Source organism: Panthera pardus, unplaced genomic scaffold, assembly GCF_024362965.1.
Source record: "Panthera pardus isolate Hobbes unplaced genomic scaffold, ASM2436296v1 HiC_scaffold_6, whole genome shotgun sequence".
Lineage (NCBI taxonomy): Eukaryota > Metazoa > Chordata > Mammalia > Carnivora > Felidae > Panthera > Panthera pardus.
Window position 1 is genome coordinate 110,225,004 of NW_026526991.1, and position 27,232 is coordinate 110,252,235.

At 36.9% G+C, this 27,232-nt stretch overlaps 1 protein-coding gene across 17 annotated transcripts in view; it reads left to right on the forward strand.

The window, feature by feature from the left end:
- The window catches only part of PARD3 (par-3 family cell polarity regulator), a 663,835-nt gene that overhangs the window by 412,243 nt on the left and 224,360 nt on the right, over positions 1 to 27,232 (forward strand). For 9 of the 17 annotated variants that reach the window (XM_019465161.2, XM_019465165.2, XM_053895761.1 and 6 more), the window contains 4 exons: positions 8,337 to 8,525; positions 9,857 to 10,027; positions 18,896 to 19,055; positions 26,015 to 26,204. In XM_019465161.2, coding sequence (XP_019320706.1) covers positions 8,337 to 8,525; positions 9,857 to 10,027; positions 18,896 to 19,055; positions 26,015 to 26,204 — 710 coding nt within the window. The remainder of the gene's footprint in view (positions 1 to 8,336; positions 8,526 to 9,856; positions 10,028 to 18,895; positions 19,056 to 26,014; positions 26,205 to 27,232) is intronic. The other 8 variants (XM_019465162.2, XM_019465164.2, XM_019465163.2 and 5 more) reach the window with 1 other exon arrangement.

A 27,232-nucleotide genomic window follows, 5' to 3' on the forward strand; every position in this document is an offset into this window, starting at 1 on the left:
GGATTTGACACCAAAAACAAAAATAAACAATAGCAACTACGTCAAATTAAAAAGCTTCTGCACAGCAAAGGAAATCAACAGAATGAAAAGACTACCTATAGAATGGGAGAACATGTTGGCAAATCATCCATCTGATAAGGGGTCAATATCCAAGATACATGAAGAACTCATACAGCCCCATAGCAAAAAATCCAAACAGTCTGATTTAAAAATAGGCAGAGGAACTGAATAGAAGTTTTTCCAGAGAAGACATACAAATGACCAAGAGATCCATAAAAAAGTACTATGTTTCTATTTTGTTTGGCCTTTAACTGAGCATCATTGATCATCAGGGAAATGCAAATCAAAATCACAAGAATAACCTCACAACTGTTAGAGTGACTATCATCAAAATGACAAGCAAAATGACAAGTGTTGGGAGAATGTGGGAAAAGGGAACCCTGTGCACTGTTGATGGGGGATGTAAATTGGTGCAACTACAATGGAAAATAGTATTAAGGTTTCTCATAACATTAAAAATAGAACTGTATGATCTAGCAATCCCACTTTTGAGTATATATGCAAAGAAATTGAAATCAGGATCCCAAAGAGATCCCTGCACTCCCCTATTCATTGTAACTTTTTTTTACAATAGCCGAGATATGGAAATAACCTAAGTGTTCATCAATAGATTAATAGAAAAAGAAGATGTAATACACACACACACACACACACACACACACACACACACACACACTGGAATGTTACTCAACCACGAGAAAGAAGGACATCCTGCCATTTGCAACAGCACAGATGGACCTTGAGGGCATTATAGTAGAAGAAAGAAGTCACAGAAGCAAATATTATATGGTATCATTTATAGGTGGAATCTAAAACAGCCAAACTCATAGGAACAGACTAGAATGATGTTTACCAGAGCCTGGGTGATGGCAGGAACCAGGAGATGTGGTTAAAGAGTGTAAGCTTCCACTTATAAGATGAAGAAGTTCTGGGGATCTAATGTACAGAATAATGATTATAGTAAGTAGTATAATAATTATATGCTTGAAAGTTGCAAAGAGAATAGACCGTAACTGTTCTTACCACAAAAAGAATATATAAGTATGTGATGGGTGGAGGTGTTAGCTAATGATTTTTCAATATGGTAATCATTTTTCAATGTCAGTATATCAACTCAACCCATCGTACACCATAAACTTTCACAATGTTATGTATTAATTATATCTCAAAAAAGCTGGAAAGAAAAAAAAAAAAAACTTAAGTCAGACAAAGCAAAGAGGAAGCATAAGGAGGGAGAGGATTTTGGTTCATTACATCTCCATCAATATTTTTATACAAATTCATTGTGTTAAACTCGTCATCAAGCACTTCTGCAGGCCTATAATGTAAATTAATTTTGATACTCTAGAAAACACATAAAAGTATACAAAAACTTTCTTTTCTGAGTTTTTTGATGGAGAATTATACTATCATATACTAATCATATGTTGACCTTAATTGTTTGGTTTTGAGCAGCAAATATTGCTATTGTCACAAAACATTTTATAACATCTTGTACTATTAAATGCTCAAACTTATTTTAAACTTATAATTCAAAGGAAAAAGCTTGAATTAAATGGCTGAAACTTTTTTTTTTAATTTATTTTTTTCTAGTAATCTCTCTATCCAACATGGGGCTTGAACTTAACGACCCTGAGACCAAGAGTCTCGGGCTCTTCCAACTGAGTCAGCTAGGTACCCTAATTCAAACTTATTTTAAAACTATGTTTCTCCAAAGTTGGGATAGAATAATGTTTTCATGATATTACAAATATCATAATGATTTTGTAGAGTCAATCTCTGTGTTAACTTTAAGGAATTCATTTGAAATTGCTTACTATTACTACAGTAAGATAGGGGTTCCTTAGTGTTTGGTGTGCTTTCCCTGAGAAATCTATCTTAGTTATTTTTTTTTATTGTCCTCCTTTGTGGATAGTAATAAAATTAATATTTTTTAAATTTATTATATGATTTCTTTGCTGTTGAACTCTTAGGTTATTTTTTTTATATTGGTAGAAATATCTATTTTAAAATGAAAAGTGTTTTAGGTGTAGCAAAACTATTCTGGATTAGTTATTACATATAATTTTTATTCTGAAATGTTAGACTTTCAAAAATAGTACAGAGACTTCCAGTATACCCTTCACCACATTCCCCAATTGTTATTATTTAACCACATTTGATACATAATTGTCTTTCATCCTCCACTCCCCTTCTGTCTACTTTTTTCTCCTTTTCTTCCCACTATATATATTTTTTTCTGAACTGAGAATAAGTTGTAGATGTAATTCCCCTTTATCTGTAAATATTTCACTGTGTCTATCCTAATAACAAGGACATTTTCTTATGTAACCACATTATAGTTACCAAAATCATGAAACTAACATTGGTTTGACAGTATTGTAGTACCACTTGCCCCAATTAATGTTCTCTATTGCAAGCAGAGATGAATGAATGAATGAATTCATATGAATCAAATTCTGCTCTGGTTTCCAATTCAGGACCATGTGTGGAATTTAGTTGTCATGTCTCTTTTGTCTTCCTTAATGTGGAACACTTCTTCAGTTTATCTTTATCTTTTCAGTTTTGAAGAACAAGTTACTTTGAGAATATGCCTCAATTTGGATTTGTGTGGAATTTTTTAATTTGATAAGGATTTTTATGACTTGACATTATAGATTAATAACTGTAAAAAACATTTTGTTATCAGTATTTATATAATCAAGCAAATCAATTCTTTAGATTTTACTTATTTTATGTCTACCATTTGATTTGGAATAGAGTACAGTAAGGCCAGATGTGACATTTTGACTTTGCTAATAAGAATAATTAACCTTAACATATCAGCACAGATACTGTGTATAAACATTCATCACACATATGGGATAAACTGAAGTGTGTAACTTAAAGAAACTTTAGAGGGTTATTCTTTTGTGCAATAACCAAATGAAGCCAAGATAACTTCTCTTTAAAAAAAAATCCTCCTCTTTATATTAAAAACAAGAATGGTTCTTCCTATGTGTGATAACTGCATATTATTTAAGCTCTTTGTATTGAATAAATGTAATCTTTTGTAAGCCTTTTGTTAGCTTGAGAGTATGACGTTCTGCATTACTGCATAATGGTTTTGTGAGAGCTACCATAAGATTTCCCCTCCCGGCACCAGCCCCTTCCCAACATGTGTAACCATCCTCCTATCCCTTCTTTCCCACACTGGGTTTTTGAAGAGCAAGAGAAATTAAAGAAATGGCACATAGTGGGATTTTTATAGTACAAAAAGTAGCGTATAGTGGATGGTATGAAATTCAGTCAGCGTAGAGGGGAAAAATCACCTGCAATTATGTGACTTCAGTGCCACCATTTTGATGTGTACTTTTTAAAATGATTTTCTTCTTTACCGATGTAGCTAATGTATACATGTCCTTGGCACATATCATGTAGGTAATGAATGTTATGTCCTAAGCAGAAGGACACAGTGATATATTCCTCCTAATGCTTTTACTGAGAAGACAGACATTAAAGAATTTATTAAAATAGGATATCAAGGCTTATACTGGGTGAAGTATTAGAAGTTAAGAAAGCTCACAGGATAAAACCCAATTTCTTAGTCATAAATGTTTTTCTCTTCCCCCAAATGGGACACTTTCTAAAGACATGTTAATAGCTGAATAGTGTTAATCTACTTAATATCATATGTAAAGGTTGTTTTTAATTTTTAGCTGTCCTATTAAAGCAGTGGACATCTGAACAGTTAAATCTTTGTTCCTGACCTCTGGTAGTTTTTTTGGGACATATTACTAAAGTACTATTTCTGGGTTAAATGATAAACAAAATGTAGAGGCTTTTGATAAGCATTGTCAAATTGACTTCTATAAATGTCTGTACCTTTTTATATTTCACCAGTAGTGCAAGAAAGTGCCCATTTCACCATACCTTCTGCATTCTTAGATTCATTACTTAAAACAAATTTTTTTCAGCAGTTTGATAAGCTTTGTTGCAAGTAGACGATGATGATGATGGTGATTATTTTGGTCCACTTATCTTTCTTTAATGTATTCCTTGTTCACATCTCTCTTATTTGATGTGGCAGTGTTCATCTTTTTGTTTGTACTTCCTCAGTTTTGTGTAATAATGATACTAACTCCATGGAAAAGGGAGTGAGAAGTCAATTAATTATAGTGGAAAAATGAGCAGCAAAACACCTTGCCGTTCTGCTCACACTCAATGTGTGAGTTTTCCACACCATGTACTTCTGATACCCTCTGGAATTAGTGTTAGACCTCACAAGTTAAGGACTCAGCCCACAAGACTGGCTCCCACTCAGAATATTTTAAAGGGCACACATGGAAAGCCAAATGAAGAGATATACAGGGTGAAGTCTGGAAGTTCTCAAGCTCAAGAGCTACTATTCCTTTGGAGTTGGGGTGTGCCCCCGTTCTGGTACATGGATGTGTTTATCACCCTGGAAGCTCGCCAAACCCCATACTTTTGGGATTTTTATGGATGCCTCATCAATTATTAACTCCATTTTCAGCCCCTCTCCCTCTTTGGAGAATGGGCTTGGACTAAAGTTCCAAACCTCTAATCATGGCTTCTGGTGATAAGAGTCCATTCAGGAGCCACCAAGGAACCCACCAAGTGTCACCTCATTAGAAAAGATATCCCTAACATCCAGAAAATCCCATGGGATTTAGGAGTTCTGTGTCAAACACTCTTACCAGGAATTACAAGGGTTTTTGGAGCTCTGTATCAGGAACTGGGGCCAATGACCAATATATTAGCAGGCATTGAAGGCAGATTTTATATATTTATATTTATCTCCTTTTATTTCACAAATGGTAGAATGTTTGTTGAGTCATTTATTTCAGAGCCTGCAATCAGCTATTGGACTCACATCTGTAATTTTATGGTCCCATATGACATGCATATGTATCCTGTTCCTTTTGCCCCTTTTCATAATATTTTGTGCTCTCTTACTAATATCTTAATATACTGAAGCCCAGAGATGACTCTGCTCATGATTATTTTTCAACTACTTAAGATAATCAACTTTTATTTCTTCTCTTATAGATCTACCCATTTTTTCAGATTAACCAGGATCAAAGGGACCTGTGAGCCAGCTGTTTCCCGCAGCTATTGGGACGATTTTCTGGGGAAGAAGGGAACCTGTCTGGGCCTTGGTGCTGCACACTTGTGGCTATTTTTCTATCTCCCTTCAGATATAAGTATTTCTGCTGTTCTGAGGATAGTGGGAAAGCAAATAGCTTTCATAGTGCCCATCCAGCAGGCTTCTTACTTCTAATATGCTAAGCCATAATGCCAGTTTGAGTACTAGGTAAAGGAAAAAATGATAGGTTGCATTAATGCAAAATAACACTCGGGTTGTTCATACGTGTGTACGTGAAAGACGTATGAGCTTGAGTGACATGGTCACGTACAAATGGCTTGAGAGGCAAATTAAAGGAAACGCATTTATTGTGTTTTGTTGAAAGAATTTGACTCAAGAAACAGTTGAATCTGGATGGAAACAATCAAGGTGATAGAAAATTAGTTTCTCCTTTGTATCAGAATGAGGAGATCTCCATATTAGAAAACTTCGTTAAAAAAAGTTCTCTATAATATAGTGGCATTTAAAATGGTTTTTGAAGAGCAAAATTTTTTTAAAACATTTGCTGCCAGAAAATTAAGTTCTAAACGCTGGCATTAATTCCAGTCTTATGTCAAGAGCCAAATGGATTAATAATGAAATATCAAAGGAAAGTACAATCTCTCACTTAAATGTTTTAATGATAATAATGACTTAACACTTGATAAGAAAGCTGAAAAAGAATATTATTCCCATCCTGCAGTTTTCATAATAAATGAAACTTTCCCGTGGAGAAAATAGTCTCCTTTAAGACAGGTTCAGAGTAGGGCATGTCAGGAAATGATTCCACCTTGATTAAAATTTTTCTTCATATATTCAGTCAGCTCCTTATCTTGATTTTTCAAGTAGAAAAATAAATGAGAATTTTAAGCCTTAGTAAAACATTATGGAAATGTAAAAATCAGTAAACCTTAAAAAGCCAAACTGAAGATCTAAATCAGTAAATGACAATTAAGAACCTTCCAGACTTGAGGCAAACAGATGTACTCAATGATCAGACCTAAATGTGCCCAGCTAAGGACTATCTTTGGTTTTTAGGTCTTTTTAAATGCAACTTTTCCAGGAATATAAATACTGGTTCTGATTCAGAAAGTATGTTTTGCCTTTAAATACTTCTGAATTTGAAGTAATTCTGAAGGAGGCTATGCTGTGTTTTGATAGTATTTTGTATTTCAGACATCAACATTTATTTATACATTGTTTTTATAACAGATTTTATATTGAGATAGCTGTATGAATTCACACAAAGTCATTTCTTAGTACTTTTTAGTTGCTTTGAACCATCTGAATACTATGACATCAATATTTTGATATGAGTATTTGATATATTTTTTCTCCCCAATACATTGGTTTTATTTGATTATTCTCTGGAAATAGTCTAAATATGAACAATTTTATAATGAGCAGGCTTAGGTTTGATTTTGACTTTGACACTGAAATGTATTTTCTTTGTATATAGTAAACATAGCAATGGCCCGTATCTTTTCAAGTTGTTTTTATTTTGCATTTTTTATAGTTTTCCTGTTTTTAACATATTTGTAATTTTATTTTATTTTTTTTGAAACATACCTTGTCCTGGCAACTATGAGGTTGTCTTTTGCAAAGATGGCACAAAGAATGCCTTACTATAAAATGCTAACACTGGATATTAGTAAGTTAGAAATGTTACTTTACAAATCACATTATTATGGATTTGGAGATTAAAAAAAAACATATCATTTGGATTATGCTAATCTAAAAAATAATCTTTTATCGATAAATGCTATACTTACAAAGAGTATTACATCTGGTGGAGATGTTAAATCTCCAAATTAAAAAAAATTATTGTTAATTTTGATTGTTATTAGAAAAATTAAAAAAAATTTTGGGACCCAGAAAAAAAGTTGAAGTCTACCCCCATTGCTCTGCAATAGGTTACTTTCACATGTGTGACTGAGCCATTTTTAAAAGCACACTTTAAAGGATTCATTAGATAGTCTAGCCTAATTACGTACCATTAGATGTTTAACCAGTTTTCAATTATAATTTGATCATTCCAGTTTGAGTGACTAGGTGCATGGTGGAGAAATATTTCAAAATTAGAAAAAGAAGAGCAAGAATGTGTTTTAGGACTAGCTGAGGCATTTCGTTGTGATTTGAAGGCTCTGTGCCACGTAGCTGTTATGTGGTTGGAAATACTAACTTTGAGAAAGAATTCTGTCCTTACCGATTTGAAGATGACCAGTGTAGAGATATAAGAGGTTAAAGTCTTGGTCATGGGTGGGGTTACTTTGGAGAAGTCAGAAGACAGACTGCTCCGTCCCTGGTGTGTACAAGTATTTTGATGACCGAACATGCTGTCTGTCTGCGGCTCATCAGGTTATACTCTAGCTTTAGTTTCTCCTTGCTGCTTTAGGGAAATGGGCAGGAGTCGGTGTGTCTTCAATGTGTTGTGTTCTGAAACAGCCTTCTTATTCAGTGATAACTACAGTTATGAAATCAAAGCTTGCATATGCAACTAATTAATTAAGCTGGATTGCTTGGATATTATCCCCCAGCTGTATTATGTATGGTACGGTATTGTGGAAAGCTTTTCTCTAATGTTGTTTCTATCTCACGGATATTGAAGGTTAAAGCTCTCTAGTGGCTCTCTGAAAATGAATACCTTTTGCTGCTGACTTTGTATCATCGGAACTTATTATTTGCGAATAAAATGATATACCATTAGTGAACATTAAACTGTTAATAACATCAGAAATTCCTGGTGAATAAAAGGACAAATGAGTTGTATTTATTTATTTTGATTCCTGCTGTTAACTGTTTTACTTTTGTGGTTTAGGATATATAAACAGACCAAAAAAAAAAAAAAAAAAAATCCCAAATTCTATGAGTCTACATGTCTTCAGTCTTCAGCTGTATTTTTCCCTACTTTTCTCAGAATCTGGTTTGAGTTTGTTTCAATATTGAAACAAGTGCCACATGAAAATATTAACAGCTGGTTCCAGGAATCATCTGGAGGGGGTGCAGATGCAGTTATCATGGATCTTGTCACGGAACTTTGGTGGAAATACTGTGTGTGAGGATTACAGACTGCTCATTAGCAGTTTTTAAAAATAGCTATGAGAAAGGAACATTGGAATATAACGTGCTGTGCAATTTTGTTTCCTACTAGAAAGCAGAAGATGAGGATATTGTTCTCACACCTGATGGCACCAGGGAATTTCTGACGTTTGAAGTTCCACTTAATGATTCAGGATCAGCGGGTCTTGGTGTCAGTGTCAAAGGTAACCGGTCCAAAGAGAACCATGCAGATTTGGGAATCTTCGTCAAGTCCATTATTAATGGAGGAGCAGCATCTAAAGTAAGCAAATGTTAACTTTACCCAGCTTATGCGCATTAACAAAAATATTTTAAGTACAACCCTATTCCTATCTTGGAAACATATACACAGTGTGGGGGCGGATTACTTGTTCCTCTACCCTCTTGTGTTCTTTATCTATGGCCTGTGAATTCACCTGGCAAAAGACAGATGAACAGAACATGTTCACAAATTTTATTGATGTTAATATTTAAAATTTTCCACATACAGGGGTTCTACAGAAAAGAGAAAACCTAAAGAAGTGGTTAGACTCAGAAACTTAGATACCATTTTAGCAAAGGGCAATGGATTGTGGAGCCGTGATTGGACGAGGAAAAGGGGGTTGGGGCTTTGGGGTGGTAAATTGTAGGACGGTAAATATATGGCAGAAACTAGTGGAAGATAAGGTTTATTTTGTACGGTCTGTTTTGTAGGCTGACTAATCTCAGTGCTCTCTGTGTCTCTCATGATGAGGGTCATTTTTTTACTGGTTTGAAAGAGGAAAGGAGACATCTTCCTAAGAGGAACTCTATGCCCTGCACTTAGCCAGAGAAGGGAAGAACAGAGAGCTCCTTCTCCATCTGCCATTTTTCAGTTGCCTTCAGCTCAAAATAGTCCTTATGCCAAAATGGTGTGTTTTGGAGCAGCATATTCAGATACCCTGTAACACTTACCAAGTGTCTTTTGCTTTCTTCATAGTAGCCCATGCATGATCAAACTAATAGAAATCTTGGTGGTCTCTCATTTGGGGATGAAATCATAGCTTCAAGTCCCCATTTTTGGTCTCACAGAATTTACAACCCATAGCCCTTATAGTTGAAAGAAGATAATCTGTGCAAAGACTTAGAGGAGGTTCTGGCACAGAGCTGCCCTGCAGTAAAGCTCATCTTCCCCTTCCCTGACTATGGATCACCTAGACTATTCCCCAGTCTGGAGAAAGTTTCCTGGCTATTTGTTAAGGGGGCACCTCTCTGCAATTGTGTAACAGCCTTGAGCTTTTTCTTGTCTTGGGTTGTAAATAACCTCTATGGGTGTCTCTGGAAGCAAGAAAGTAATCACTTTGTGTCCTTTAAATTAGTATGCTATTTTGGTAAACAGATTATGATAATGACTTGGTTTACAAATGTATAAATGATTGAAATAGACACAGGCTGCAGTGGCTGCTTAGACATTATTGTGCTCGTGTTCAATTGGGCATAATCCATTAGGATTAAAGCCTCTTTTTGTCCCCCTTGTATTTATGTATTTATTTATTTATTTTTAACTAAAGAGAAAGCAACTTCTTTTATAACAGTGTATTTAATAGCACTTATTTCTACCTGTTTTCTTCCCAGGATGGAAGGCTTCGGGTGAATGATCAACTGATAGCAGTGAATGGAGAATCCCTGTTGGGCAAGACAAACCAAGATGCCATGGAAACCCTCCGAAGGTCTATGTCCACTGAAGGGAACAAGAGAGGAATGATCCAGCTCATTGTTGCAAGGCGAATAAGCAAGTGCAATGAGGTAAAGTATAAAAAATAAAAAGAAGACTCTAGCATTTGAAATTGTAATAAGACTAAGTTTTTGTCCTAATATTGGACAAAGAATGGCAGGTTCTGGGACTTTGCTTCAAAACATTATAAATTATCTTTGCTCTCTTTATTGCATTGTCTGTGGACTATGATTTGTTCTCTTAAATATGTGATCAAAATATCCCTAAGTGTGCACTAGTATTTCTGTCTCCAGCTCAACAAATAACACTGGGATCTTAAAAGCACCTTCAGCTGGTTCTCTTTTTGAAAACGGCCATACCTTCCTGTTGGGAGCCAACAGTTTCTCTTCTGTTCAGTAGTGTTGTTCCTAGGAGAGAGAAACAATGAAATAATGGCTTGTTCATTTGACTTATCAAAGTGGGATGCTTCTTTCAAAGCCCCTGAAAGGGGAGAGTCTGTTTCTCTTGTGACCTTGTCAAAAATGTTAAGTCTCCCCTCCTATTCTCCTGTGTCTCCTTTCTCCTTTACTAAAGGGTTGAATATTTTCCCCTTGACTGCATGCTTTTTCAGTGATATCTATTGCACAGTGCCATGGCTGGCTCTGAATACATGTAGCAGGTATGTAGTTAGGAACGAGTAGGAAGAATATCCTCTTGAAGGTTATGATCATGTTTTCCCAAATTGTAAAAACTTGCTAAGCAGAAACATACTTTCTTGCATAATGGGGCATTTGACAATTTAACAGGAATTATATATTTATGTGATTATATTAAACCTAAAAAAAGTTTATAGTTCTGTTATAATTTATGTGCCATCCATAGGAAATAGGTGGGAGCTGAGAATTTATAGAGCAAAGCTTGTTAAAAAAAAGTAGAGTTTGTTTTTGTTTTTAATCAATGCTCAACTCCCCACATTAAAAAATAATTTTTTTTAATGTCTCTTTATTTTAGAGAGAGAGAGACAAGAGGGGGGTGGGTGGGGGGAGACACAGAATCTGAAGCAGGCTCCAGGCTCCGAGCTGTCAGCACAGAGCCTGATGAGGGGATTTTCAAACCCACAAATAGTGAGATCATGACCTGAGCTGAAGTCTGATGCTTAACCGACTGAGCCACCCAGGAGCCGTGTCAACTTCCTACATTTTTAAATCAACTAAAAGGAAGTGCCTAGGAAATCATATAAACTGAAAATTATATCTAAATGGTTTAAGTGTTTTTCTTAATTTTAAAATCTATGTTATATGTATAAAGTGGAACTATTCAGATTGCTTGACCACTCATGCCATCCTGTAATATATTCCTATTTTGCAATGAAAGTTGAGTACTCAGTGTTGAGGTGACCAGTTTTGGAAAGGTAATTGACTATTATTTCTTTATTGTTTTTATTTTTCAAATGGAGAATTTGTTAACAATAATGAGTTAATTTCCGTAACAAGGGAACACTGAACCTTAACTTAAAATTCACTTTCATAAGATAAAAATTCACTTTCATAAGATAAAATTCACTTCATAATATAAATATAAATGCTAATCCCTCAGAGTAGCCTACTGGAATGGTTTTCCTGAGACGTAGAGTTTGTATTTGATGCCAAAATTTATTATTTTGTCTCAAAAATTATTAAATGATTTTTTTAAATATAAGTCCTATAGGTGCACCTGGGTGGCTCAGCTGGTTAAGTGTTCGACTCTGGATTTTGCTCAGATCATGATAACATGGTTTGTGGGTTTGAACTCCCTCTCTCTCTGTCTCTCCTCTTCCCTCCCTCACTCTCTCTCTCTCTCTGTGTCAAAATAAATAAATAGACATTAAAAAAATAAAATGCAGATCCTTTGAAGTGCTAAATGAAAAGTCTCCACAGTAAGTTCACAAGTATACTGCTCTTTATTAGGTCTTTTTCTAAACCTGAAGGACTTCACATTCACAGGACAAGTATTCTCCGGCAGACATTTATTGAGCATCTACTAATCTACTATATACAGGAAGTGTGTTAGATCGCTGGCATATGGCAGTGATTAAAAACAGATCATGCTCCTTCTCTCCTAGAACTTAAATTCTGCTGCAGAATATATCATATTTTCAGTCCCTCTTAAAATAAATTAGAATTTGTAACACCTTCTCAAAGTTTTCCCTGACAGATAAACATTGGATGTTCTAGGGACACTGAAAACATATGCATATCACTGAAGACCAGCATTCTGAATCTGGACATGCTTTCCCCTGATTCAGATGGTTCCTCGTTGTTCCCCAAGCAGTAGCAGAGCAAACCTGTACCAGCCTGAAAATGTTTTGATAAAAGCACTGATTTTATTCCCTGTTGTCCTGTAAGACACATGAAATTGGAATCCCACTGAAATATTTCTGTGTCTCATTCACTTCTGCATATGAATTTATGTGAATGAAATGATTTAAGTAAGGGAACAGCTGCAATAGATAGTAATAGACTTTAATATTCAATATTCCTTATGGTATCATTTTCATACATTGCTGGTTATTACTATTTCTTAGGAGGGTATAAGCTTATAAAACAATTATATCAAAAAAAATCTTATCATGAGTGCTGTGCTTTCTTTGTAATACTACCGAGAAGCCTTTTGTACTGACAGGATTTAACTAAAGAATTATATGAAGACAGAAGAGCTCAGTTCAGCTTCCCATAAGGCATAAGACATGATTTTGCTGCTGTTGTACTTATATATTACCTTTGGAAAAACATCTCTCTGAATTACAAGAGAATATGTGTAAATTGTGTTACAGTAAATATTGATATAAGCATACGGTATCTTGTCATGAATGAACCTCAAGCCAAAATAATGTGCTTTGAGTTCTGTCCTTCTGGGTCTATTAGTCAGCCACAGAGTCCGGTCTTTGACAACATCACAAAATTATATTTTACTAACTCATCTTTAAATCAAGGGTTTGCATACTTAATTTCAAGCCAGAGAAGATGAGAATTTGCAAAAGAAAATTGTACATTGTTACATCTTTCCTTGCCCTTTTCTTGTATGAAGGAAGTGTCATATATTATCTTAATATTTTTATTCAAAAATTATTTGTCAACTCTCCACTCTAGGTATCATCTTCGCCTGAATTTCACTGAACAGCACACTTGGAGATGTTCTTGGGAAGAGATTTCTCAGTCTCTTTTGCTCAGCCTTTCAGGAATCTTGGAACACCACCCATCTTGAATCTTTTCTTAACCTGCTCTCCCCATTTTTCTCCTCCTTCCCTCTGGCTCTTCTCTCTCCTTTGAGGTTCATTTATTTCTGCCTGTTCTTTTATTGTTAGTACTTCTCAAAGCTTTCCCTGGGCTGTTTCTTATTCCACACATGCTCCCTGGGACATCTTCAGGTACCAGTGATGCTATTATGGTTCCCATAACCCTGTCCCCAGCTCAGAATTCTGTTCCAGTTCCAGATCCCTCTGTCTAACTGCCCATGGAGATCCTTGCTGGTTTGTTGCTCAGGCACCTCATTCACCAGCCCCCAACGCTGCTGGCTTCCTCTATCTTGTCTTGCCTCCCCCCACCCTATAAACCACACCACTGCTCTTTCAGTTATAGAAGATGGAGAAGGGGGATCACTCTTCACCTCTCAAATGCCTTTCCTGTCTCTATCGCCTCTGTTTCCAGAACCTCTCTCTCCTCGACCCACTCTTCTGCAGCCGCTCTGCTATTGCCCCACTCTAGGCCCATGGTCTTGCTGGGGTCAGTGCCAAAGCCTCTACAAGGATTTCTTCCTTGGTCCATTCTCCACACTGCAGTAAGGCAGGTTTTTTCGCAAAACAAATTGCTCATGTCCCTTTCATCTGATATCCCTTCGGGACGTTTTCAGCCTGTCCAGGACAGATGCCAGTCTCCATCACACAGCCCACTGGGACATGTGGAAACTTCCTGTGCAGTCTGCTTGAGCTACTCAGCACTCCTTGCACTTTCTTAGACACATGAGATACTCTCTCACCTCCAAGTTTTCCCCATGAGCCCATTCTGCTCCTTGTCCTCACAAAGACAGCCTTAGATTGTAGTTTCTCTCACCGGGGTGTTTCCGGGGTGTGAGTACTTACCTCCATCTAGCAGCATTTACGCTGTCATAGTTTCCTTTTTGGTTTTCTTTCATGAGGCCTGTAAATTCTGAGATGTCCAAGATGTTGTCCATCTGTCATGTTTCTCTCTCTCCATCACTGAGGTACAACCTAGAGCAGACACCTAATAAGCATGAACTGAATGATAAGGGAAATAATCCTGGAGAGTCTTGTGTTTTGAGAAGAGCTAACAGGGGTGTCTGGGGGCTCAGCTGGTTGAGCATCTGACTTGATTTCAGCTCAGGTCATCAAGCCCTGCATTGGACTTCACACTGAAAAGTAGAGGCTGCTTGAGATTTTCCCCCTGCCTCTGCCCCTCTCCTGCTCATACTCTCTCTCTCTGTGTCTAAAATTAGAATAGAATAGAATAGAGTAGAATAGAATAGAATAGGAAAAAAGAAGAGATAACTTAGTTAATATTAAAGACTGAAGTTCTAAATAAAAAAAAAAGAAAACATCAGGCATGGTAACCAAATTAATATTTTGGCAGTGATTCTGAATTTTCTTTGCTTTCCTTGGATCTAATGTTCTTACTTAAGTACATTTAAAACATCTCATAAGCAATAATTGTTTCTTTAGGAAAAAAAAGAAAAATGGCTTTCCCTTGTTTTGTGCTCCTGATTGGTGGATTGACTTTTTTGGAGACAAATTTTGTAAGTCCTGACATTCTTTCCACTGGAAAAAAAATACATAAAGCAAGAGGCAGAAACACTGGGTATCATCACAAAGGACACATTTGTTGAGGACCTAGAAGGAGATATGGGAGTAAATACCTGACATCATCCCTTGAGGATTGAAAGTAACCTGTGTGTGAGAATTATGCTGATTGTAGATGTCCCAAGGAAATTAATATTTTAGAAATTACTGCAGTCTAACATAGCTTACAGTCATCTCATTATATCGGTGTTAGACGTGATTTCATACAAAGCCTTGCCTTAGTACTTGTTGAGAATGGGACCAGGTGAGCTTTGTCTTACACCCCAGGCTGAAGGATCTAGTCATCAAGGACTACTTTAAAATGAGTTCTCTCTGTACATTTAATCCTCTTAGAATTAGAAAGCTATATTAAAATAGGAAGGGGCCTAAGGTATCATTTATGGCTCTCTTCACTTTATATATTAAGAAATAAATGCAGAAAGGTCAAACGATTTGCTTAATGGCTGCAAGGCCAAGGTAGTGGCAAAGTAATTTAGAAGCAGGGTGCCCATTCATCTTATGCATGTGAGTGGGCCTAATTGATTGTGATTGTGTTGTTCAGGCACTTTGTATTCTGGTTGTGTTAAGAGGCAGCATACAATAAAGCATGGGCTTTAGCCTCAGACCTTCCCTTACATTCTGGGTGTGCTGCTTACAGGCAGAATGACTTGGGGGAATTTACATTACCGCCCTGATCCTTGCTGTTGCCCACACGGCAGAGCAGAGTACAGAGGAGCTGAAATGCTGTCCTGATTGATAGCAGAGCCTAAACTGGCCACTCTTCTCCAAAACCCAAGCCTGCCCTTTTATTCATTGTTTTGTGTTTACCTGTCCTTCAGATGTTAGTACTTTCCACAACACAGAATTGTAATCTAGGCTCAATTGCTGTATTACAACATTGTACTGTGCCCTCAGCTTTAGGCTTGCTTCCACGTGGCTTCACATGTATAAATCTCCAAACCATTTTGAGGAAAATCTGAGTCGTTTACTTGGAAATGAATTTATTCGCCCAGTTATTTACCCAGTACCTGCTCTGTGCCAGGTGTTGGGGATAAAATAGAATAAGCCCATAAATACTGAAATATTGGATAATAAGAGTATGCAGATTGTTAACTAGAACTCAGTCTTAAGTTTGATGTAGAAGATTAGGGCCATATCTATGCCAGGTTTTCAAGGCTTATAGTCAAGATGGTGGGATACATTTTCTTTATGTGAAAGACCTCATTTGACCCATTAATGCTTACCTACATGAATGTGAGAATTTACTAACCCCCACAGAAATTATATTAGCTTTTTAAAAGAAGCCAGGATTTTAACTATTCCTCAGAAAGGTAGTCCAAGTATATAATGAAAAGCATATTCATTGGACGATATCCAGTTTCTTTGTTATTAAATAGCATTTGTATTTTCTGATTATAAAAGCAATATATCATTGTTTGGGTATCTTATCTAAGAGAGTATTACATTTACATTGTTTTTCAGTATTGGGGTAATTCCTAATTTTATACGTTTGTAAATGAAGTTATGATAAATATTGATTCACATGAATCTTTATTATTCACTTAGCTTTTTATTTTGTGAGGACAATGACCACAAAGTGAAACAAATGTCCGGGACAGGGAGTGTAAACTGTTTTTTGACCTGTGATAGACATGTCTGTATTACTTTAGAGAATGACTGTATCCATATCCACTCCTACCCAATATGAGTTACCTTACTACAACCAAGAGCTAATTTTTCTTTAAGGGGTGGAAAGGCTTTCCTGTGTTTCTAGAGATGGAGCTGAGGGGGTCCAGCACAACTACCCCTACTCGGCACTGAAGTTGGACTGAAGAACATTTTTGCACTTTGAACAAGTTACAAAGTGAAAATTGCAGATCTTTTATTTGCCTTTCTTCTTCTGATGAAGTTTAATTTGGATAAGGTTTTTACGTAAGGAGACTTGCAGGGCCTGGGAGAGGCCCAGATTGTAGGCCATTCTGGGCCATTCTTCAGGACTGAAGGCGGCCCTGCCTGTCTGTGCTGCCATAGTGCCACAGTGGCATGTTTCTCGTTCTTAAACTGGCTTTCCTACAACAACAACAAAATCATCAGAAGATTTAAAACAAAACTGTGCTCCCCAATCAGGCTTTTTTTTTTTAAAGAAATTAAAAGGCATTGTATCCTCTGTTAAATATTTATGTAGTAGGCTATTGATGTCTTCATTTAAATCTGTCTTTTTAGATGTAAATTAGACATGGTTAGGGAGGTAGGGGACATGAAGACTCTTTCCCATGAAATGTTCAAGTGTGAAGTTCTTTCTGAACAGGCACCTTACTGGTTTTTTTTTCTAGAAAGCTTGCATGTGCTATTTTCTAAATGGAATTTTTATTTGATTTCCTAAAATTCTAAAATAGCCTCTTAGATTATTTAGGGATTTCTTATGAATGGCTGTACAAGAATTTTACCATCTAGAAGATTGCAGTTGTATGGTTCAATGAAATGCATCTGTTAAGCAAATGTGAGGATATGTTGTTTGTCTTATGATCAAATAAATTATACAGCAAACAGGTCTTGTAGAGAGACTTGTATAGCAAGTCTCTTTAATATATGTGCTCATTTAAAATTTTCAAACATACTTGTTCTTAAAGGCATAGGGTATCGGCTTTTGTTTTTGTTTTTACCTCCCAAAGTACCTTGGAATTTAAGCACAGTATTCTTTCAGAAAATGTTCTTTTGTTTTTTTACATCAGAGACCTTGAATACTTAATTTACTTTTCTGTAAAGCTGTCAGTTGTAATCTGCAATTTAAAAAAAAAAAAGAAACTAATAAAACAAATCCTCATTTCACAATTTAAACCTTATTGAGTCTAATTCACTAGCGCTGCGAGTTGATTATGCTCCTGCAGTTTGACGTGCCTCCAATTGTAATTGTGTTGACCCTTCAATGCATTAAATCTCCCCAGTGCTTATCAAACTGGGAGAGATAAGTCTACAATTCGGAACTTCATTAAATATCTCATTTATATTAAACAGATGATAGCTTCTAACAGAAATAATAATTTGTTCAGATGAAGGAACCGCAACGGCTGTGGTTTCATCTGTTTGGAATGTGCAAACTCTCTCCCACTTTGCCGTGTTGTGCTGCTCCCCCCAGAACCCTCCCGCCAAGCCCTCTTTGTCTCTGGCTGCAAGCCAACACCAAGCGTCACGCGATATTAGTCCATGGGGTTAACCCCAGAGCCCACATTTGGACGACTGCAGTTAAGTGTGCTTTGTTCTTCCTCGAAGCAGATTTGTTTCAAGGCCTTATGAACATAGGTTCCTTATTCATATTATTTTTGTGAAGAATCTGACTTGGAGGCACAGCTGTTTTAAAGAATGCCACATACTGTTTTCATTCGTGGTGATAAAAATTGACCTATATTCTTTGCTTAGTCTGTGTTTGTGACATACACATCTTTGCTTCATTAGAATATTCGATCCCTACTTCTATATTGTTTGTCTGCTGTTAAAGTGTTTTTTTTTCAGTTACTTACTACCTTATATTTAAGATTATAGTAAGAGAATAGAATGATTTTTTTTCCTGAATTTCTAGCCAAAGAAATATAGGCTCATCGAATTGTTCAAGACACCCAAGCTCACAAGTGGTCTTGAGGTCTCGTAGAGTAGGCAATAATTCTTGCAGCACACGCAGAGATGTGTGCTAATTGTTAGGTGTATTTACCTACCATAGGTCTAAAACATGTAGCTGAGTTCCAGCTTCCATTCTGATAAAGCATCCTTTGTGCAGAGCAACATCTCATAAAGAATTCTGAATTAAACCATAACTTAAATTGACTTCAACCGATACTAACAGTCAAATTGAAAAAATAAGCAGCAAAATAAGTTATAAAAAAAAGCTTTTAATATACATATTTTTCCTCCAATGGCTGCAGTCTGACAGAACTTCATGGGAGGCACAGTGTAAAGTGGCACGGAAAGTTGGTCATTAGGCAGAGCTGTCATCACAAATTATTTTGGTACAGGGTGAAAAGTTCTAGTTCATTTGGTACCCAGTTGGATACAGGCCTTGGGCAAGTTGTTATAATTCCCCCATGCTGCTAATGGGCCTCCAGTACTGATTTTCCCTTGCCCCCTTTCTCTATAGCTGAAGTCACCTGGGAGCCCCTCTGGACCTGAGCTGCCCATTGAAACAGTATTGGATGATCGAGAACGAAGAATCTCCCATTCCCTCTACAGTGGGATTGAGGGGCTCGATGAATCACCCACGAGAAATGCTGCACTCAGTAGGATAATGGGTGAGTCAGGTAAAATTCTGTTTATCACAACTTGTTTTTATGCTTTCCTGGTTCACTGGGAGGTTATTAATGTAATATTAATGTAAAGGAGGCCCATGTTTTCAAGAGGAAAAAGAGTAGGTTCATTATAATCATCCAGGAAGTGTTAATGTGAAGAGAGTAAATCAATACATTGATTTTGTTAAGTGAATTTTAGATCCTGTAACGTGGGGGGGGGGGGGGGGGGGTGGGGAGAAAAGAAAGGGGTCACATGGTAATATTTTCAGTGATCAAGATATTTTTAGCTTGTTTGAAATAAGAAGTGAAGCCAGGTTTTAGGAAAAAATCAAAATGTAGCAGTGTGAGGCAAGAAGAATTCAAAAGTTGAATCTCTTCCCACAGCAGCACTGTTTAGAGGGAGAGGAACAAATACATATCTACACATTTGCATGTATATGAAATATTCGCATTTATTTGGTATGTGCTTAATAGGATGTTACCATTTTTTAATTGCATCTCTACTTTTTCAAAGCCCTCATTTTAAAATCTGGAAGCTAGTTTTTTGCATCCTTTGTTTAGATGCGACACCGTGCTGTCTGCACGGCCCCAGTGGGTAATGAGGTCATTAGCACTTGCTCTGCAGCGGTTCAGCTTTCTACTAACAGATCCAGTTAATAAAGACTTGCTTTGCCACAGGAGTGGTTGGATTTACTGAGTTGCTCATCTTGGGATTAACTTGTGAGAGTTCTCAAATTTAAAACCTACGAAACTGTTTTGATTAAAATAGCACCTGACATAAAACACTTTTATCGCTGGTATGTGTCACAAGGCTCCCAAGTAAAACCCTAAATTTAACTCCATTTTGATACATTTAATGAAGATTTAATACAAATCAGGTTTCCATTATGAAGCCTCATTGGAGCAAGAATTTATTTCATTCATCAGTGGACGTTTCTGGAAAGCCTGCTATTGACAAGACATTTGTGTGTATACTTTTGCTCTAGATACAAAAATGAGAAAGACACAATCTCTGCATACACAGAACTCTCTTCTGGGCAAGACAGGAAAAGCACATAAACAAGGCTAATAGAATTTTCTGTTCTTCCTTTGGACTTTCTAGCTTTCTAGTTTGGAAAAGTTGATAAATTCTCAATTTATTATTCTGTTGCACATAGAACTTAGACCTGCCAGCCTTCTGCTTTTACTTTGTCAATATTTTTCTTTTTGCCAGGTTGGCATAAATGGAAGTAGGGGAAGGATACTAAAAACCATTCTACACCTGTTCGGTGACACACATTGTACATAGTTCACCACATTAATCTTTGCTTATTAATGATCACTCTTTTCACTGCTGTTGAATTTTCCATACTTTCTTGGTTTTGGTGTAAAACTTTATCTTTGTTAAATACTTTTTTCACTGATGAAAATTCAGACCCTTGAGAGAGAAAGAGAGTGCATGTGTCCCTGGATCTGTGTGCATACAAAGTGATACGCTGTAATTTCCCCTTTATTATAGGAACATAGGACTTGCCATACTGAATCAGACCATTGGTCCACCAGTTCCTGTAACCTGCGTCCTGCCTCCAATCCCTGATGCTTCAGAGGAAGGCGAAAAACTAAAACTAAAAAACCAAAAAACCCCAAAATTCACCTAGTGACCTTTTGAAATGTTGTCTATATGGGTTAAGGATTCCGTCATTTTCTTCATAGTCTGTTTGCCCTGATTTTGTTAGCTGTGGCTTCATTAGTCCACTTCAGTTCATATTACTGTTGTTTTCCCCTCCCCCTGCTAGAGATGGAATGGACTTTTCAGACTCCAGATGCTTTCCCCTGGGCAGCACTTCCCTCCCAGCTATGTGCTCTGTGATGTACTGTGCATGCCCTTTGGGAGTGGGGGTGGCAGACTCTTTACCCTCTGATGATAGGCCAAGTTAATGTTGAATGATTTAGATATTTTCTTAAGCTAGCTTTTACACATTAAACTGGAAACTAGGGATCCTGTATAGTTTTACCCTGAGAAATGTATATGCGTAACCCGATCCCATGTCTTGAGTTTTGCAAATTTGAGAATTCCTCAGTCTTCATCGGTCCCTATTCCAGTATCAGCGACCCTAAGAAACAAATAGTTTGCTAAAATTAGAAATCATGGAAGAGATGTTAGCTGACAAGAAAATGTCAAAACAAGGTACCAAATATAAGATATTAGAGCATTGAATTCTATTAGCCTAAATCATTCGCGCTAGTATGTATTGATTTGCACAGTACCTAGGTACATGGAAGTTTCTCAGGTAGCTCTTGTGTGGTTACAGGTTGTCATTTGTATGTTTAGAATAACTCCTACATACACACTTGTGGACATGGTGGTATTTACTTCATGATCTGCTATGATTCAACTAGAGCTTTGTATTGAAATTCCAGCTTATTACTTTAAGAAATGACTAATTTTATGCAAACAGGGTGAGTTTTCACCTGTGAAAATTCATCATGTGAGACTCTAGACCAAAAAGGAGCTTTGTGGCTTTCTAACTCATTTCTGTGGGAACACATCTCAGGAGGGAAGCTTCTAAAAAAAATAGATCAAAATAGGAAGAGATGTTAGACTTGGAAGGATGTCAGGGGTCATCAGCCACACTTTCCCACTTAACAGATAAAGGAACAAAGTCACAAGATCCCATGGTGATTTTTTGTTTTATGTTGTTTTTGGTTATTTCCTGTTTCTAAAAGTAGACCTCTCTGGGGAATACTGAGACCACACAATAACTATTAGTGACATCCATTCTTTATTAACATCAATTTATAAATATCTACATCTTTAAGCAAAAGACATTAGGCAGCCTCCAGAATCTGTTCTATTCTGGCAAACAAAGTGATCTAAAAATCAAAACCTCATCTTTGAAAATAACCTTAGGTATCTACTCCAACTGAATTATCTTCTGTTCAGAGGAATTAGGGATCAGAGAAATTAAGTGACAAGTCTGAAGCCACAAGGTTTCTGTGTTTCTAAATCAGTTAGGATGTGTTTTTTTCTGAGTCCCGAGTCCCACACTACTTCAACCTTCATCGGTCCTCCTAGCTTGTGGTCTGGTCAGCCAGAGTTGTCACCAAGGCAAGATTTCTCCAAATGTCTTCTGTATGGACCTACTTGCCACTATCATGGATATTCATCGAAAAGAAATCTCTGGAGATCCTACCTACGATTTCTTTTTTACAAAAGCCTTAAATTTTTTTTTTACAAATTGCTGGACTATCTTAATCTAATAATCACAAAACAATAAGAGGCATGGTTAATTTAACCAACACTCTTGCCCAAATACATCACAAGTTGACATTTGGGGACATGGAACCTTAATTTTTTTCCCAAATTTTCTTTTTTTTTTTTTTAATTTTTTTTTTTTAATGTTTATTTATTTTTGAGACAGAGAGAGATAGAGCATGAACGGGGGAGGGTCAGAGAGAGAGGGAGACACAGAATCTGAAGCAGGCTCCAGGCTCTGAGCTGTCAGCACAGAGCCCGACGCTGGGCTTGAACTCACGGACCGTGAGATCATGACCTGAGCCGAAGTTGGGCACTTAACCGACTGAGCCACCCAGGTGCCCCCCAAATTTAATTTTTAAAGCAACCCCAAATCTGGTGTATTCATTTTAGAATTTAATCTCAGTAATTTTTATATTCATATATTTGTGGTGAGTTTAAATAATACTTTTGTTCAGCATGTTTTTATCATGTTAGAAATTCAACACAGAAAAATGGAACATTAATGTCGTTTTTATTGTGAGTCAAATCACTGGAAAACTTTTCATCTGTTTCTAGTGTCATTAATGGTGTTGCCTTCTATGTAAATGTACCAATGAATAAACGTTTAGTGACCAATCATCTGTATCTCATTGTGTCACTCCTCTTTAAGATATTGACTGGTTTAAATTTTAGTTTATAGTTTGTTGGTTAACTAGTTGAGGAAGGAGGAATATTTATCCATCTAAAAACAGATCACAGGCTTCTCAAGTCACCCTTGGAAGGTTTCACGTTGATGATGTGCCCTGTACCAGCACACATCATTAAGAGGTATTGTTTAGGTGGAGTTTGTTAAACATGTAGTTTGATAATTGAGTTGTCCATTACTCCCTGTATATTCCTGCCTCCAGGTTCAGAAACCTCAATTCCTGGCAAGCATGTTAAGAAGTGGGAAATTGATGAAAAATGTGAATTCTCAAATCTTTGAAATATTAGCCCCCAGAATCATGGGTGAGAGAAAAAAGCTAAATTGTTTTCTTACTATTAGGAAAGTTTCTTGCCATTTATGCCTAAAATTTTGGATCACTTACAGTACAATATTTCTACTCAAAATAGCATATTATAAAAAAGGATTGTCATATGAAGAGCCATTCAGTGTTCCATATTGCTTATTAGGCTGTCTCTCAGAATATATTGTGTAAACCCAGGAGTTTTAGTTTTTGTTTTTAAAAACAAGTGCACTGTAATTACATCGTGATTTTTCCTTTCATTAAATTTTGCCTTTGTGAGGACTTGGCATTTAATGCTGTGACACGTGCCTTGTCAGTGGTGAGCTGTCAGGCATAACTGGTTTGTCATTCTGTACACTTTTTGGGCAAAAAAAGTATGTCTTGAGAAGGACATATTTCTTTTGGTAATAGTACTAGAATGTCCAACCTTATTTGTGAATGATAATTTTTTGGACAGATTTCTGTCTTTCTGTACTAAAGTCCAAAAACTCAAGTAGTAAATGAGTGATTTGAATTCAGGAGAGGAAAACAATGAAGTATTAAATTTGATTTGCTTTATAATCGTGAGCATTCATAAAAAGTTGCTAGTTTTCACAGTTTCTCAAAACGAACACATGTCAAATCAAAACATAGTGTTTTCCTTGATAAAAAGCTGTGTTGATATTTCAGTGAGCGTATAGTATTTCTATAATAAAGTAGTTGGTGCTAGATGATGAATACACTTGAAATTTCTGACACGTCTTCTTCTATGGGTTGTCCTGGAAAGATACATATCAACCTAAAATTTTTCCTTTGTTAAAGGTCTAGAATGATATATATCTTTAAAATCCTTCAAGCCTATATATGCCATCCCATAATTGCCAAAATCATGTTAAAACAAAAAAAATCATCATTTGTACATTCTTACGAATGTTTATCTTAAAAATTAGATCTTAAGACTGATGTTAAAATGTTAAAAACTCTCCACATGTTGCTGTTTTGCTATTTTATGTTTTTTTAATTTTTTAAAGTGTTTATTTTTATTTTTGAGAGAGAGAGAGAGAGAGAGAGAGAGAGAGAGAGAGACAGAGTGTGAACAGGGGAAGAGCAGAGAGAGGGAGACCCAGAATCCGAAGTGGGCTCCATGTAAAGTATAAAATGGTGCTTGTAGAAGGGAAAATACAGCAATCCGTTTTATTTGGGTAGGAGCCAGTAAAGCTGGCTTACCAGATTGGGATATTGGACTTAAAATGAGAGTTTTCCCCTCCTGCTGTAAAGTGACAGGGAAATTGTCAATTCTTGCTTTGTTGAGAGAGCCAGGCCAGTGGGCCTGCATCATATTGTGTTGTTTGTTTCTGTGAGTATGGCCTCTCATGACATATCCACTTGGACCCAAGCCTTGCACAATGAGTTCTTATTCAAAATTATGGCACAGTTTTTGAGGAGGAAGTCAGAAGAAGTATGGGTGCTTTCGGGAGGAAGATGGCATCATTTGGACCCCAGCTTTATCTTTAAGGATTCACGACTTGAATCATAATTTTGTCCCAAGAAATATAAACATCTGTCATGCTGACCCATGCACCTGAGCAGATTTTCCTGAAAGAAACTGATCACCGTAGACAGTAGTGAGTCTTTCCTTACCAACAATGCTATATGCAAATTGAATAAATGAAAATGTACAGACTTGGCCTGAAAATTTGGGCAGTTAGATCTTTTTTTTTTTTTAATTTTTTTTTTTTAACGTTTATTTATTTTTGAGACAGAAAGAGACAGAGCATGAACAGGGGAGGGTCAGAGAGAGGGAGACACAGAATCTGAAACAGGCTCCAGGCTCTGAGCTGTCAGCACAGAGCCCAACGCGGGGCTCGAACTCACGGACCGCGAGATCATGACCTGAGCCAAAGTCGGCAGCTCAACCGACTGAGCCACCCAGGCGCCCCTAGGCAGTTAGATCTTAATCTTTTCGAGATCACTCTTGCCATCTCCCCACAAGGTCTTGATTCTGCATGTACTCATCTTTGAAGTGTCACCAGAATGCACTGTGAGCTTTTCTCCATCATGAATATAATGATGTAGTTGCCGATGTCTAAAATCAATGTTCTCATTTCTCCTAGCAGAAAAGATCATATTCATCATTCAAAGCCCGACTGTGATGTTAACTTTTGTTAAGATCCCCAGCATTCTCTGCCTTCAGCTACCCAGGCAATTACAGCACAAGTGAATGCCATAGTACTTTGAGCACATCCTTCACAGCACCAATCACTTATCAGTTTTTGTATGTCTGTCTCTTTCTCTAGGGTGTGAGCTGTTTGGGGGCCGAGATTTAAGTCTTTCTTACATAGTTGCTATGTGGTATGTCCCAGTGAATGAATGGGTGAATGATTGATGTAAGTCTGCAGGGCTTCCCTATACATTTCCTGGTAAAATTTTTCAAAAGACTTTTGCAACTTAGAATCTGTGTAGCATTTTCACGTTAGAAGACATTCTGGAGATCATCTTTGGCGTTAGGAAACTTGAAACCAGCGAAATTGAATACTGTGCCGAGAGCTACATAGCTGCCATGTCAGAGGAGGGAGCGGACTTGAGGCCTCCGCTGGACATTTATTTATGAAAAATAAATTTCCTTCATTCTATGTTGTTCCACCAGGTTGAGCAGATGTTTGGAAATGTAGAGTTTTTCTAGTGTTGTAAAGTATTAACATGAATACACATAATGGATATCTAGATGGATATCTAGAATTTCTCTTACTTTTTTTTCCACTGGGCAGGTAAATACCAGCTGTCCCCCACAGTGAACATGCCCCAAGATGACACTGTCATTATAGAAGATGACAGGTTGCCAGTGCTTCCTCCACATCTCTCTGACCAGTCATCTTCCAGCTCCCATGATGACGTGGGGTTTGTGACCACAGACACTGGCGCATGGGCTAAGGCTGCAATCAGTGATTCAGCAGACTGGTAAGATCACGTGCCGGGGTTGGAAAACATGAGTTAATTGCAATCACCTTCATTTTATGTTTAAATGGTCTATCATTAAGTGCAGTTAATCAATTTTTTTATGGCAGTGTCCTATTTTCATGATTTTAATACTCTTAATAATCACTCTTTTAATAAAAGATTCCCACCAACTCTGTAATCTTGCCCCATTGTTTTAGCATTTACAGGGCTGTACTTAATAATTCAGCCAAAACTACAACAAAATTACCACTAACCAAAAAAGAAAAAAAAAAAAACTACTCACTTAAGTCTCATTGTTAATTATTTTAGATCTGTTTTAATTTGATGATTATTATTTATTAAATCAGTTCAAGCAGATCTCTGAGGTGACTGAAAGTTTATAACAATTAGATGACTTTGGCCAAATTAATAGCTGCTATGTTCGGGGAGTGGGAAGAAGCTTTTTAAAGGTTTTCTTTTTATAGTGCTGTCACCCTGCCATTTAAAATGCTTCCTGCTTGCTTTTAACATTATGACTTTTGGGGCAGCCTAATACTGTTTCTTTCTCCTGTATCTTCCAAAACATAATAAAGCATTTGATATTGTTGAGCCAATGTGTGGCACGTGAATGTGGATGTGTGCCACAATCTGCATGCCTAGTAATTATACACATCCAGAAGCCAAAAGGCAAGTCCCTTCTAGAGATGACCTTGTGAGGTTGTAGTGATAATTAACAAAGCCATGTGAAGTGTTATACCAGAATTTTCTTATTGCCCTTTCTCTGGGGTGTTCCATGAATACATCAGCAAAATTATATTTAAATCCTTTACCACCTACCCGTTGCTGTTTTCTGTTCTTACCCGGACTTGTGGCCACATCCGTTATCAGATAGGAGGATTGTGGGGGCCCGGTGTTGATTTGTGTTAACAATTATAGTGGTGATCTTAGCAAAGTTACCCTCTCCCCAGCCCTCCTCTCCACTCCTTACAAAACCACACAAGCATCCAGCACACTCACCTGTGAATTCTGCAGATGTTCTCTTGGAATAG